Raw genomic sequence first — 13,070 nt, 5'->3', positions numbered from 1 at the left:
ATATATATATATATATATATATAGAGAGAGAGAGAGAGAGAGAGAGAGAGAGAGAGAGAGAGAGAGAGATATCAGAGAAAAACTAAATGATTGATCATCCATCCATCCAGGCTTCTACCGCTTGTCTTTCAGGGCCATAGGTGGGTGTCGCAAGGGGTGCTGGTGCCTTTCTCCAGCTGTCTACGGGCAAGAAGGGGGGTACACCTTGGACAGGTTGCCAGTCCATCGCAGATGCAAGATCATATTTCTTCTATTATAGTTAAAGTGGAGAATTTTCGTGATCTTTTGAAAAGACCTGCCCTCTCCCCTTTCAAAAAAAAAAAAAAGCACATGCACAACCCTGTACCCACTCCCGAGAGGGAATGTCTATTAAGCGCGTATGAGAGCATGCAAGACCCCTTTTCCCCTCGTAAACACTCTGTTTAAAAGTTGCTGTTTGCATCACTCATACAAGCTTACTTTGAAAAAGAAGATTAGCAATTTTTTTCACTATGTCAGACTCAGCACCGGTGAGTGAAAATAGGGAGGAGCACATAGGACAGCCATATGTAAACATATCACCATAATGATTGACAATTAGGAGGAAAATCTTTTTTGATGATCCACCTGGGAAAAGAACATCCTCCACTATATATTTAACCATCAGCCGCTTTATTCTAAGTCCACAATAGAATTAAAAATTCCCCTTCATCGATAATTTAGCAATGTCATATCATAGATACCTGATTGTTCAATATGTTCGTAACAGGACCTCACCCCCAAAAAAGCGCAGGTTTACAGGTGGTTCTTAGAATTTCAAAAAAATTAATATTTAGCAAAGTAGCCTCCTTTCCTGTGGAACTAACCCCCTGTTTTAGTCTGCAGGCATTCTGTCCTCTTGTAAGACTACACTTAAAACTTTTATTTTTAGTTAGATTGGCTGAGGTTATCCTGAGCTTTCTCTGTAGTTATTTATGTACTATAAGTTTAGGCTGCTGGGCGACATAAAGATCACTTTTCCACAGTCTGCTACATTCTACCTCTGTTCTCCAATTTTTATTTATTTGTTACAAGAACTATTAAATTCATGCGTTTAAAAAATGCATTCATTTAAAAAAAATTATATCACTGACAAAATTGAATTCAATTACATAGTAATAAAAGACAGTAAAACTTAAAATAGTTATACTTTAAAATAAATTGTTTTGTGATTTAATGAAGATTGTAGTTTATTTTATTGCAATATATTTTACTGCAATGCAATTTCTTTGTTCAGCCGTCAAAATGATTAGTCAGAAGGGGCTTGAAAAATGTCTTTTGAATCACAAGGAGGCACACCAAGAAAGTCTGGGAACCACTGTTGTAGATGATGCTGTTTGATCTGTTTTTCAATGTTTAGTCCTGTCTCTACTAGACAGAGCTTTTACTGCAACAAACTGTAGTTTCTCTCCTCCATTCTCTTGGCCTCGAAACTGGCTCAGAGCTCATCAGCTTAATTGTGCTTCTTTCTAAGGTCATGCCACCTATAGAGCTAGTCTACTATTGCCTTCTCTAACATAGGAAGTATCTATGGATCAATGCTTCTGTGATCTTTTAGTATAGGAATTAGGAAAGATTGCTGTTGTTTAGGATTACAGGAAGGAGAGGGGGGTATCATGAAATAAGTTTCACTTCTTCATACCCTCTCTTCTACATAATCATTAAATTGTACATGTATTTATCTATATATAATTAAAATTATATAATATTTTTATGTTTTGCATTTGTAATTTTACCGGATTGTCTGAATTAAAGCTGTTCATTCATTAATACATTCATTCATTCAACCATTCATTCAATCATGTATACTACTGGGAATCAAAGAAACTGTTGAAGAAACAAGGTCAGGTGTTCACTTAAAGAAGAAAAAGTTTTGACCCACACTGGAGAGTTCTGGAGTAGTTTGAGGTTATGGAGGGGCTTGGGGTATTAGCAAGACCAGCTGTTTGTCATCAGTGTAACAGCTACACTTCATATTATTTTTGCATAATATGTAGCCATGAGGGAGGATAATAATGAACAAGGGGGAATATGGAACACTGGGGAACACCTTCAGAAACAGGAAACAATCTTTAAGAGTGGGATTTACACTGAATAAAGGTTTTGGGGTAGAGATTTATCAGGCAATTGGATAATGAGTTTTAACAATGCTTGACTGTTCACTGAGGTGTGATTGGAGCTTGGAGGCTGCAGCTTATTCAATGAAAAAAAAGGGAAGAGATTGATATTGGATGACGATGATCAAAGGTATTTGGATCTGCAACAGGCTTTTTGAGAACTGGAATAACAACACTGTTTTTAGAGATGAAAGAGCCGTTCAAGAGTTAAAGGAAGAGTGGATGATAGTGGTTATGAAAGGAATGAATGGGGAAGTTTTAACTGGAAAAGGGTCAAGCTGGCTGGCAGGTAGCTGATTTTGATTTTTGGATAACATTTTATTTATTAGTTTTGGGAAGAAAATTGACACGTAAATATAGCTGACAGGAAGACAGTGGGTTTAACAGGACAACTGGCATCAGCTGGTTAGTTGGCTTAGAGTAGAACTAGAATACGTAGAAAGTCCAATTTGCATGTTTTAAGAACACACAGCAAACATGGAAAACCGCTTTCTGTTTTGGTGAGATGAGTCCAAAGTGGACTGTTATTTACTTATGTGTAAAATAATGAGTGAGAAATAGCAAGAAACTGAGACTTTACATTGCTTTTTTGCCCACTTGACAATACAAGATATGGAGGTGGCAGCACCATAATGTTTTCCAGCAGGGATACAAGGAGCCTGGTCATGGTATAGAGAAAACTGGATCAAACTTAATTTATCCCAGTCTTTTACTCAAATAATCAAACATTGAACTATTTTTCAAATGAGAAATTATATAGAGAAAATATAGTTTTTGTGCAACTTTCTTTAAAATAAAATGACGTTTTTGGTTGTAATGTAACCGAAAAAATGAAAAAGTTAGATTAATACTTTGCATAAGACTTTGTTTTCCAAGTTTCAAACTTGGAAAACAGAGTTACGTGGGTTGCTGTTGTTGTTTCGCAACATATTCCTGTATTTATCACATGTATGTTTATATAAAATAAAAAGTGACGCCGTACTAATGAACAATCCGTTCTTTTTCTACTCTTTTTATTAAGTCAGCTTGCAACGTGGCGCCTGAAATCCTCTAATATTACGAAAATCCCGTCTAGGAATCGGAAGGAAGATTTGATTGGACCAAGAGGAGAAAACTGTGAAACGCGGCCTGTGATTGGCTGTACGTAAAGCGGCAGGAACTCCCGGGTTGGTTGCATCCTTAGCTCTGGAAGAGGACGGCACTGCTATCAAACTGTACTAGTGAGGAGCTGGAGGTGTTTTTAGGGGGGGACTAGGAGCCATTGCTGTTGTTTTATTTTTTAACAGACTTTTCTTCCAACGTATGAAAAAGAAAGCTCGTTTTTTTTTTATAGGTGTAGCTAGCAAAACAAGCAACAACTGCTGCTGACGCTTTGCCAACTGACTATACAGGCCTGTTAGTGTGTGTTTAGGGGGGGGCTACTGATTAAAGTCAGCATCATTACCAGAAACTGATGGCTTGTGCTAGTTTTAGATTGCTGATCGCTGTGATCTTGAGCGCCTTCGTCGTAAATGCGAAACCCACGCTGAGGAAAGAGAGGGTTCTCCGTGATCCAGAGCAGAGCAGGCAAGCCCACGAAGACAATAAGAGCTATCAGTATGACCATGAGGCCTTTCTGGGTAAGGACGAGGCCAAGACGTTTGACCAGCTCACCCCAGAGGAGAGCAGAGACAGACTGAGGTAAGAAAGATGCTCTGATTTATTTATTTCTGCTATTGTAAATATAAACCACATGTTGGGGTGTGTGTTAAGCTATAACATGTTCCTGTATGTTATACTACACGCTAACAGGAGAGCATAGAGTCTGCTGCTTCTAAATTATTATTAAAGATCAGCCCTGCTGTTGCACTAAATGTGTTTTCACTCTCAAAGCTGTGCAGCCACTATGTTGAAGGTGTGCTTTCAAGTTGGCATTATGTGCCACATATGTGTGAGCTGTGGAGCTGAGAGTGGGAGGACCCTCCCCAGTTGGAGCATCTCAACGTGGCAGCACATATGTCTAAGAATACACCACATCCCACAGTGCATTTTCATTACTAAAATTAGATTTGCTCTGCTCCACCCACTGGAGTAATCTCTGAAGGTGTGTCCCTTTAACTAAAATACTTAGATGTGCACCAATTAGGCTTTTTTTTTCTTCCCCACAGCTGCTGCAGATTTCTGACCCATTAGATTCTGTTACTACACATTTATAAGCCAATGCTTCTGTTAAGCTACCACTGCATGTTTTTATAGATTATCAAGGACGCATGAGTCAAATAGCCCTATAAGGTTTCTATTTGAAATAAGAATTAACATGTGGTATCATTATCATCCATGTCCTCGTAGCAAAATCGTGGATCGTATCGATGGAGACGCGGATGGATACATCACAACGGATGAACTGAAGGCCTGGATAAAGCGTGTCCAGAAGCGCTACGTGTACGAGAACGTAGCAAAGGTGTGGGCTGATTACGACCTGAACAAAGACGACAAGATCCAGTGGGATGAGTACAAGCAGGCCACGTATGGATACTACCTGGGTATGGCTTCTTTGCTGGGAGATAAGCTCTGATTTATCTAAAGATGTACCAATCAGGCTTTTCTCACCCAATATGAGTGACAATATAAAAAAAATGATCCATGTTATATTTAAAAAGCCCATAAATAACTGAAGGGATCCCTTTAAAGCATCAAGTAGTTTCTCGCTAACACCTATCTTATTTCTTTAGAACTTAAAAAAAAGATGGATTAAGGTATTTGATTCATTTGTTTACACACCGATGTCTTAATTTTGATTTAATTCATTAGAAGAAAAATTCAAGAATATTATATTATATTGTTATTAAGGGATGTTTACAATTATAGGCATTTTAACAAGTGAAGATACAGATAAAAGCTGATTTTTTTCCAACTTCTGATTTTCATTTTTTTAATTTTTATAACAGATATAGAACCAAGGCACGTTTTGGTTGGAAATATCCATTTCCTATCACATCCCTTCTAATATTGATTTATGAGTGCTGATTTTCATTTACTTATAAAAGTATTCACTCAGCCTTCTCGTACCTACAAAGAGGGACAGCTCTGAAAGAGAGGCCAGACTCTCTTTGACTCAAGGTTCTTTTAACATTATTCTAGTTTCTTTAGCTGTCTGTAACTTATTTTTGATTAACTGTATGCGGAAAAACATCCACAACATTTTGCTGTCTTTAAGGGTTAGTAAAATCTCTTCTTGCTTGCAACGTGAAATGAAGAAGGCAGGATCTTCAAGGAAGAGTGCAGGATCTCAAATAGTTAAATAAGATTTAGACTTAGACTAGCTTCAGACTTTTTTTTTTTCATCAACATTATAGGACCGTTTGATGGAATTGTTGTCATTACACGTCTTTTTTTTTACACCGGAATATAGAAAAGGTGATTAAATCTGTTCCTTGCAGTTCAGAATGGTCTGATTTTTGAACCATCATGGGTTACTTGTATGACCGAAAGGTAAAATAATTAGGCACTGATGTTGCTCTTGTAGTATGCATCAAACACTGTCTTACTAGTTAAAAAAAAATTCCTGAATTACCTTATATAGACTGATTGCCTAGCGACCGCTGTATCTCTGAAGTCGACAATCATGGGCACTCGTTCTCATACAGTTAGTTTAAAGGTATTGTGGAGGATTTTCACAAATTTTTTAAAAGACCCGCCCTCTCACTTGAAAAACAAAAGCACATGCACAACCCTGTACCTGTTCCCGAGTTGGAACACCTATCAAATGCGTTTGAGAGCATGCAGAAGCTCATTTTTCCTTGTGCACACTCTGTTTTAAAAGTAAAAGTAGCAGCGGGATGAGCACGTAGGGCGGCCTTACTTAAACATATCACCAGAGTGATTGACAATTAGGAGGACCACTTATTTAGATAATCCACCTGGAAATAAAACATCGTCCTCTTTACCTTTAGGCAGTTTGCTGAGCTGTTGTTAAAAATTATCAAATCAACACGACACTACCCACTCCCACTTTGACTTTTTTTTTTGGAACCTTTTGCAAGATGCTGGAAAACAATTAAATGCAAGTAGAGAGAACCGGTTAAATTAAAAACATAGCTTGAAGCCCAAAAACAAAGCTCAGTTAAAGAATTTAGAATCGTGGGGGGAGTTGGAAAAACATTTCATAAACAGTTACAGGAAGCCATTCTCCCCTCTTTCTAGTGTTGTGTTGGTTTTGGAAAATCTCTGTTTATACATCTCACTTCTTGTCACCAGAAAGCTTCACTATCCTCTCCAGACTCAGAGCTAAAAAACTGAAAACTGGGTAATAGGCCTGACTGATCTATGTTCCGTGCAGGAACATAGATAGATAGATGTTGACACAGCTTTCAGGGACTTTCACCACTGAACTGCTAAACATGGTAATAACATCCATCAGTGTCTCAGTTATGCCAGATCTTTAAGCCATTTATAATGGTGTCTGAGCGCAAAGTCATAATTTACACATAGCCATGGTTTTAACCCCGCCCACCCCTCTTATGATTTGTTCTCAACTGGTTTGTGTTTGACCTGCTGATCAGTTCTCAGACAATTAGGGGGAAATAAGCTGCTTGTTAAATCTCTATTTCTTTATAACGGCATCTTTAAAAAGTTGCATCACTGCTGGATAATAACCTGATTTTAACCTCCGTTCTCAGCCAATCCACAGGAGTTTGAGGACGCCACAGACCAGTTCAGCTTTAAGAAGATGCTTCCTCGGGATGAGAGGAGGTTTAAAACAGCAGATCTGAACGGTGACCTGGCAGCAGACAGGGAAGAGTTCACATCCTTCCTCCATCCGGAGGAGTTTGAACGCATGAAAGATATTGTGATTCTAGTAAGTCCTTCCCTTCTGTGAACCATCATTAAATAGGATTATTTGAGACACTCCACCATAGGTTTTCTTATTAGGATGAAACTAAAGGACCCTAAAGAAGTTAAATCCCCTAAAAAGTCAATGATATTACTCATTTCCATTGAAAATTTTAGATAATTTGTCCACCTTTTGGATGACATCCTAATCAAACTTTAACCGGTTCCGTAAATCATTGTGACTGTTGAATTTTTTGGAACAGGCCCAGTGGGAACGAACACAGTCCCATTAAAGCCTCCATCTTTAAATATAAATCTGGGTTTGCTGAACGTTGGCGGCGGCAAACGTTAGCGGCGATGCATTACCCTGCCATGTTCATAAAACTTGTACCACCCATTTGACAGAGTTAATAATTCAACTCTTAACAAAGGAACGGCTCAGACGGCGGCGTTTTTAACTGATCCGGGCTGTAATGAACACAGTTGTCACAGATTCGACTCCCTATAACTGATACACAGATGTACGTGGCCGACTCCCCCATCCCCTCCTCAAACCTCAACAACTTATTCCCATCTTTTACACGGCTCTGCAAAAAGGAGTCTTTGATAGCGCCTGTTGTTCCGGAGAGAAACATAAGAAGGAGGCACTTTGTGGCTGAGGGAGAACATGGCTGTAGGGTAGCGGGACAGAAAACTAATGGAGTTTGTTGTGCAGGTTCAGGCAAGAACATAAAGTCTTCTCTGAGTGCCAACTATACACCCACTCACTCCTTCACATAACAGAGCTCTCTGTTAGAATCTCTGGCTTCATATTTCTACCTGCTGTGATCTCATTATTTCTGATCTCAGGGGACAGATATTGAACATCTACCAAACAACAAACTCTAGTCTTCCTTGCTAGCGATCCAAATCTAGAGGAAAGCCAATCAGGCAAAGATGATCCAGATACTTTCGAGTAAAGACAAAGCCAATCGCAGCCCATCATCACAGTGGATCCTGATCAGAATAAATTCAGATGCATATAAAATGGGAAGTACTGTGATATAAACAGGTGGTGGCACTGCAGCTCCCAATTTCAGTTAAAACTAAAACTGATTTTGTGAATATTAAAAAATCACTTTTTGTTTGGTGGAAATGATTCCTAGATGATTTCTGAGATGATTTTGTTTTCAATGAGTCTGGTTCTGCTGGAGGTTTCCTCCTGTTAAAAGGGAGTTTTTCCTCTCCACTGTCGCTACAAGCATGAATCAGTGAGTCAATGCAATTGTCTGGTTTTCCTTGGATAGAAAACTTTGAATCAAGTTGACTGTATGATCTGGTTGAACTGTAAAGTGCTTTGAGATGACGTGTTGGAAATTGGCGCTATAGAAATAAACTGAATAGAATTGAATTTTCACAGCATCAAACAATCATTCTGCTGATTTTCTTCCTGTAGTGGGTATTTCATTTGCCTCTTAGGAAAATGTAATTTCTCTCTTTATATATGTTGCACATAGAGAAAAATAAGACTGACTTTTTGTTTGAAACATCAAATTGTTTGTCGGCACTTAAATTCGGGCTGCATATTCATGACAACAAGGCTGTGATTTAGGTTTACTAGAGACAGATTATTAATGCAGAAATGTTTCTTTATGTGCATTAAATCGTCTTTTATAAACTTTGGAAAGGTGCTGCAGTTATTCATGCCGTTATTTAAGCCGGGTTTAAAACTGTGATTTCGGAAAGTCTGCTCTAGATTTTAGATGCAGTGTCCATGAAGAAGTGTTCCCCCCAGATATTTAAATATAGAATCTAAGCATTAGTTATACCTGCTTAGTGCTAAATATTTTCAGAAAAGACAAGAAAACCATCTAACTATACTTTTAAATAGCCTTTTTCTGGTCTGTTGAACTTACTGATTGCCTCTCAAAAATATGTTGTTTATAAAAACGTCAAAAGTGTTTTAGATCATTTTGCATAATTGGTTGGATTACTAACGTGATCAGTTTTTATCATTTATCTCCTATTATAGCTGATAGTCAAGTTTTGGTTCCCTGTACATTTAAAGAAGTCCCTCTATTTCTGCTGTATAAATGTGACATTTAACTTTTTTTTATGAATACAAAGAAAAAAGCTGGAATGTGAAAGCCGGGTTCTTGACAAATCTGTGTTAACTACCGGTAGTTCTTCTTTCTAGTTTCTTACTGTAATCTCCAATTTTCATCCAAATGATTACATTCTTTTCGATTTCCATTCAACAAATCTTCAAGCTTATCAGACAGTTTTGGATGTTAAATATTGATCTTCTAATGCAACATCCTGATCTTTTTTTTGATAACCAAAATAACAATGTGTGTTACATGGATTGAATCCTCTTAGAAGGGTTTATTGCACACAGATATGTTAAATATGCTCACCTCACCTGTGATGAGGCAGCCTTTTAAAGATGGCAGCCTGGTTAAGGTCATGGTGGAAAAAATAGGACTTTTAGCTGCTATTTACGTAAGGTGCCAACAAGCATCCGTCCGTCTGCAGTGAACAGGATTTCTGGGTTTGCTCAATTTCACTGTTTGTATTTATCAGATATAATCTGACAGGGATAAACCTGCAACATCTTTATTAAATCTGAGAAAACATGAATTAGTTTTGAATGTTTAATTTTCACTAACTGTTTTCTGAGAAATGTTATTTCGCTTTAAAGGAAATAAATGAAGTGGCTTAAGTTCTCATTAGAAGCGATGTAATCGCAGTGTCAGTCCGCCATCTCTGCTAAAAGTCGACCCTCGCACGTTTATTCACTTTTACAGCCAGGGGCAACATGTTTCTCTTTTAGCTCCTCGCAGTGGAAGTCCCATTACACTTGACCCTCGTGTTTCCTGTTAATGACGCTGTTAACTCGTTCTGAATGCAGGAAACGCTGGAGGACATTGACAGGAATGGTGACGGACATGTGGATGAAGACGAGTACATTGGTGAGTTTTAGGGAATTAAATCCTGTCAAATAAGTCGACTGAAACAAAACAAAAGTTTTGAGAAATCACTAAGTGGCAGACTCTGTGAACAGAGAGGAAATAAGAGGAACGTGGAGGCAAAGGGTAGAAGTCCCAGTTGTTGGGTTGAGAAGATATTTTATTTCCAGAATCATCCAAGTTATTAGGAAGCTAATAGTAATACTTTTCTTTAGCATACAGTCAAAGATGCTCATTTCTTTCCAATACAGTTAAAAACTGTATAAGGATATTTTAAACCCAATGTTTTTCCCAAAAAATGTAAAGAAAATCTGCAGATGTTTGCTTAAGAGCAGAATACAAATGTTAAGCAAATGTTTTAAGGTTTTCTTTTGGTTTGTTATTTGATTTTACTAAAGATTTTTAAAAGGATTTTGTGCTTTTATTTATTGATTTATTTATCAGATTAATATATTTAGCATTATTGGTTGTTATTCAAGAAAATGACTTAAAGGAAAGACTTAAAAATACCCTCTCCTAAATCACAGTTGGATTTTTTTTTATTTGAAGCTGACATGTTTGCTCACGAGGATGGGGGTCCTGAGCCAGACTGGGTCAGGACTGAGAGGGAACAGTTCTCTGACTTCCGAGACCTGAACAAAGATGGAAAGATGGACCAGGATGAAATCAGGCATTGGATCCTGCCACAGGACTATGACCACGCCCAGGCCGAGGCCAGGCATCTGGTGTACGAGTCCGACCAGGACAGGGTATGCTGCCTTAGATACTGTCATATCTGTTTATATGAATCATAAAGACTCATCTTGCCTCTTCTGTCTCATCAGGATCAGAAACTGACCAAACAGGAGATTCTTGAAAACTGGAACATGTTTGTCGGAAGTCAGGCCACCAATTATGGTGAGGACCTCACCAGGAACCATGATGAGCTTTGATATCTCAATGGAGTGGGCTTCACACGCATGCCTCTCCAACAGACACTTTAGATTCCACATAAGATGGACAGAAGATGGTCCTGCTAAGGTTTCCTGGACCTTTTCCCTCCTCTTTTAGATAGTTTTGTTCCTGACATTCAGGAGCAAATCCAAGGGGGTCCAGCTCTGTTTTTTTTTTTTTTTTAATCAGTGCCTTCCAGCCATGGAGCAGCAGGTTTTGCTGCCTCAGAGATTTGTATAAATGATTTTACCGTAGATCAAACCAATCATTGGTTATATGAACAATTTGTGATAGCATCGATAATGTGAAACTTTGTCTTAGAGGATTTATTGTGATTCCTGTTATTAGATGTTTATCAGATAACCATGATGATGAAAGTTAACGAGCCGTAGGATATTTCTTTTTACTGAACTTGTTTCTGTGTTTGCAGTCTAATTACAGTTTTACTAACTTGTAACGGGTTTCTTTTCAGTTGAAGCAATTTTTTTTTTCAATAGATGTTACATGGCATGAATTTTGCACGGATTTTGGTTTTAATGTAGCCTGTGAACATCTTTTTTTTTTTTCTTCTTCCTCTTATTTTTATTGTATTTATTAGTATTTTTAAAGACGTGTTACTTATCATTCAGCTGTTTTAGGTTTTAGTTGAAAGCATTATTTTTTTACTTAAAAGCAGGAAATACATCTGGGGGAAAACGGTAATAGTTTTTAGTTTAGTGTGGACATCCTACATAGTGGCTTTTGCCAATTTTTGTTTGTCCTTTCAGGGAGTTTGTGACTTTGATATTATAAAAGAAAATCAAAAGAAAACAGTTATTCAGACATATTTATAGAGATCAAAATATTGTTAAATCCTTTTTTTCCTTTTTGTGAGAAACTGCGAACACTAAGGTGTATATATATATATACCGTAATTCCGACCAGTTGCATAAAAAGTAAATGTCTATTGATAAATGCCTTTTTTGTTTTGTTTTTTGTTTAAATCCCTGTCCTTTATTACATTGTAATGACTCTATGACTTTTTTTAGGGTCTGAGGTGTAAAAGAAAATGGTTACTGAACTGTTTACAAAAGGTTGTGAATTCTAATGCCATTAAAACAAAAAAATCAACATATGAGATTAAACATATAAAATACAAGAGGTTGTATCACGTTTTTTTTTTTTTTTCACTGTTATTTCGCAACAATATGTTAGATTACCATATAATCTGGCCAGTGAGAGTCCAGATTTTTGTTTATTATTATTTTTAGGAGGGAAAAAAATGCTTTCCAACTTTTAACAGGGATATAATTAAATTGAAAGAAATATACTGATCTCTGAAATAAATAGATTAGTTTTTTCAGTGATCAGAGTATCGTAGTACACGGGAGGATTTGTATTCCTTCACCACACCACAGCCAATGAGGCATAATGGGGCTATTCAAGCACACATTTAGGCTTTTAGTTTCCTGCACTCTGTCCCTACACTTGAATCGTAACATTTTCTTACTTTTCCAGACAACTAATCAAAGCCTCTCAAACATTAAATCCTCCGTTTTGTCTTCTGATTCATTGGACATAAGAAACAAGCATATGCTGTTGACACTTCTTGAGACTAATTGCGGTCCACATGCACTGCAGATCCGGAGTTAAGATGACTTGCTGTTGCTGCTGGCTGTTGCAGTAAAACTCTCGGATGTAACTGAGAAAGCGACGCTGCCACCCAGCCTGTCCCCTCTGCTTCCTCATGTGGAACACACAGATATGTGTGCCAGTTAGAAAAACAAGTCAAGCGGGACCAATGCGATAAAGCTCATTAGGAACAAGGGATGGAGCAATGGATGCCTGTGTTGGCTTCGTTATTGTGTTATATCGTAGGACATTACTTTAATCTCAGAGCAAAAGCAAAACTCCTTTTATGTTAGGATGTTTTTACTGTTTACTTCAAATAATTAGATGGCATCGTAGGAAGGGGATATTTAAGTTTGCTTTATCTAGTTTTATATGGGTTTTTTCCAGGTCTTAAAATCAACAAGGTGTTCCTTGTTTGAAATGGACTGATACATCGGCCGATATTCTGCTTTTCTTCCATGTATCGTTAGCACTCCCATTTGTTTGCTGATTCATTAGTGCATTTTATTTTTCATTGGTGCATATATAGCAGCCATGCTTCAGATCATGTAGCACTGTGGTTCCCCTGCATTTTCTATGGAGTTAAAATAAGGGCCACAAAGTTTGTTCACATTTAAACTGAAAAGATAGA

The 13,070-nt window shown here is 37.6% G+C and overlaps 1 protein-coding gene across 1 annotated transcript; it reads left to right on the top strand.

Annotated features, from left to right (window-relative positions):
• Window positions 1–3,211: 3,211 nt before the first annotated feature.
• rcn1 (reticulocalbin 1) lies at window positions 3,212–11,921 on the top strand. The gene is made up of 6 exons (XM_015374377.1): window positions 3,212–3,815; window positions 4,464–4,657; window positions 6,794–6,972; window positions 9,838–9,898; window positions 10,445–10,644; window positions 10,720–11,921. Exons 1-6 carry the CDS (start codon window positions 3,589–3,591, stop codon window positions 10,825–10,827), a joined length of 969 nt encoding a protein of 322 aa, XP_015229863.1. The 5' UTR covers window positions 3,212–3,588; the 3' UTR covers window positions 10,828–11,921.
• Window positions 11,922–13,070: the final 1,149 nt, after the last annotated feature.

The sequence above is a fragment of the Cyprinodon variegatus genome, unplaced genomic scaffold, assembly GCF_000732505.1.
Source record: "Cyprinodon variegatus isolate N-32 unplaced genomic scaffold, C_variegatus-1.0 Scaffold5, whole genome shotgun sequence".
NCBI classification, from domain to species: Eukaryota; Metazoa; Chordata; class Actinopteri; order Cyprinodontiformes; family Cyprinodontidae; genus Cyprinodon; species Cyprinodon variegatus.
Note: the sequence above shows the minus strand (reverse complement) of the source record. Positions and strands in the feature narration are given on the sequence as shown.

Excerpts from the sequence above, each read along its gene's own strand:
- rcn1 (XM_015374377.1), top strand. The coding sequence starts at position 3,589 with ATGGCTTGTGCTAGTTTTAGATTGCTGATCGCTGTGATCTTGAGCGCC. Across the intron at positions 4,658-6,793 it reads CACGTATGGATACTACCTGG|CCAATCCACAGGAGTTTGAG; the intron begins GTATGGCTTCTT and ends CTCCGTTCTCAG. Across the intron at positions 10,645-10,719 it reads ACGAGTCCGACCAGGACAGG|GATCAGAAACTGACCAAACA; the intron begins GTATGCTGCCTT and ends CTGTCTCATCAG.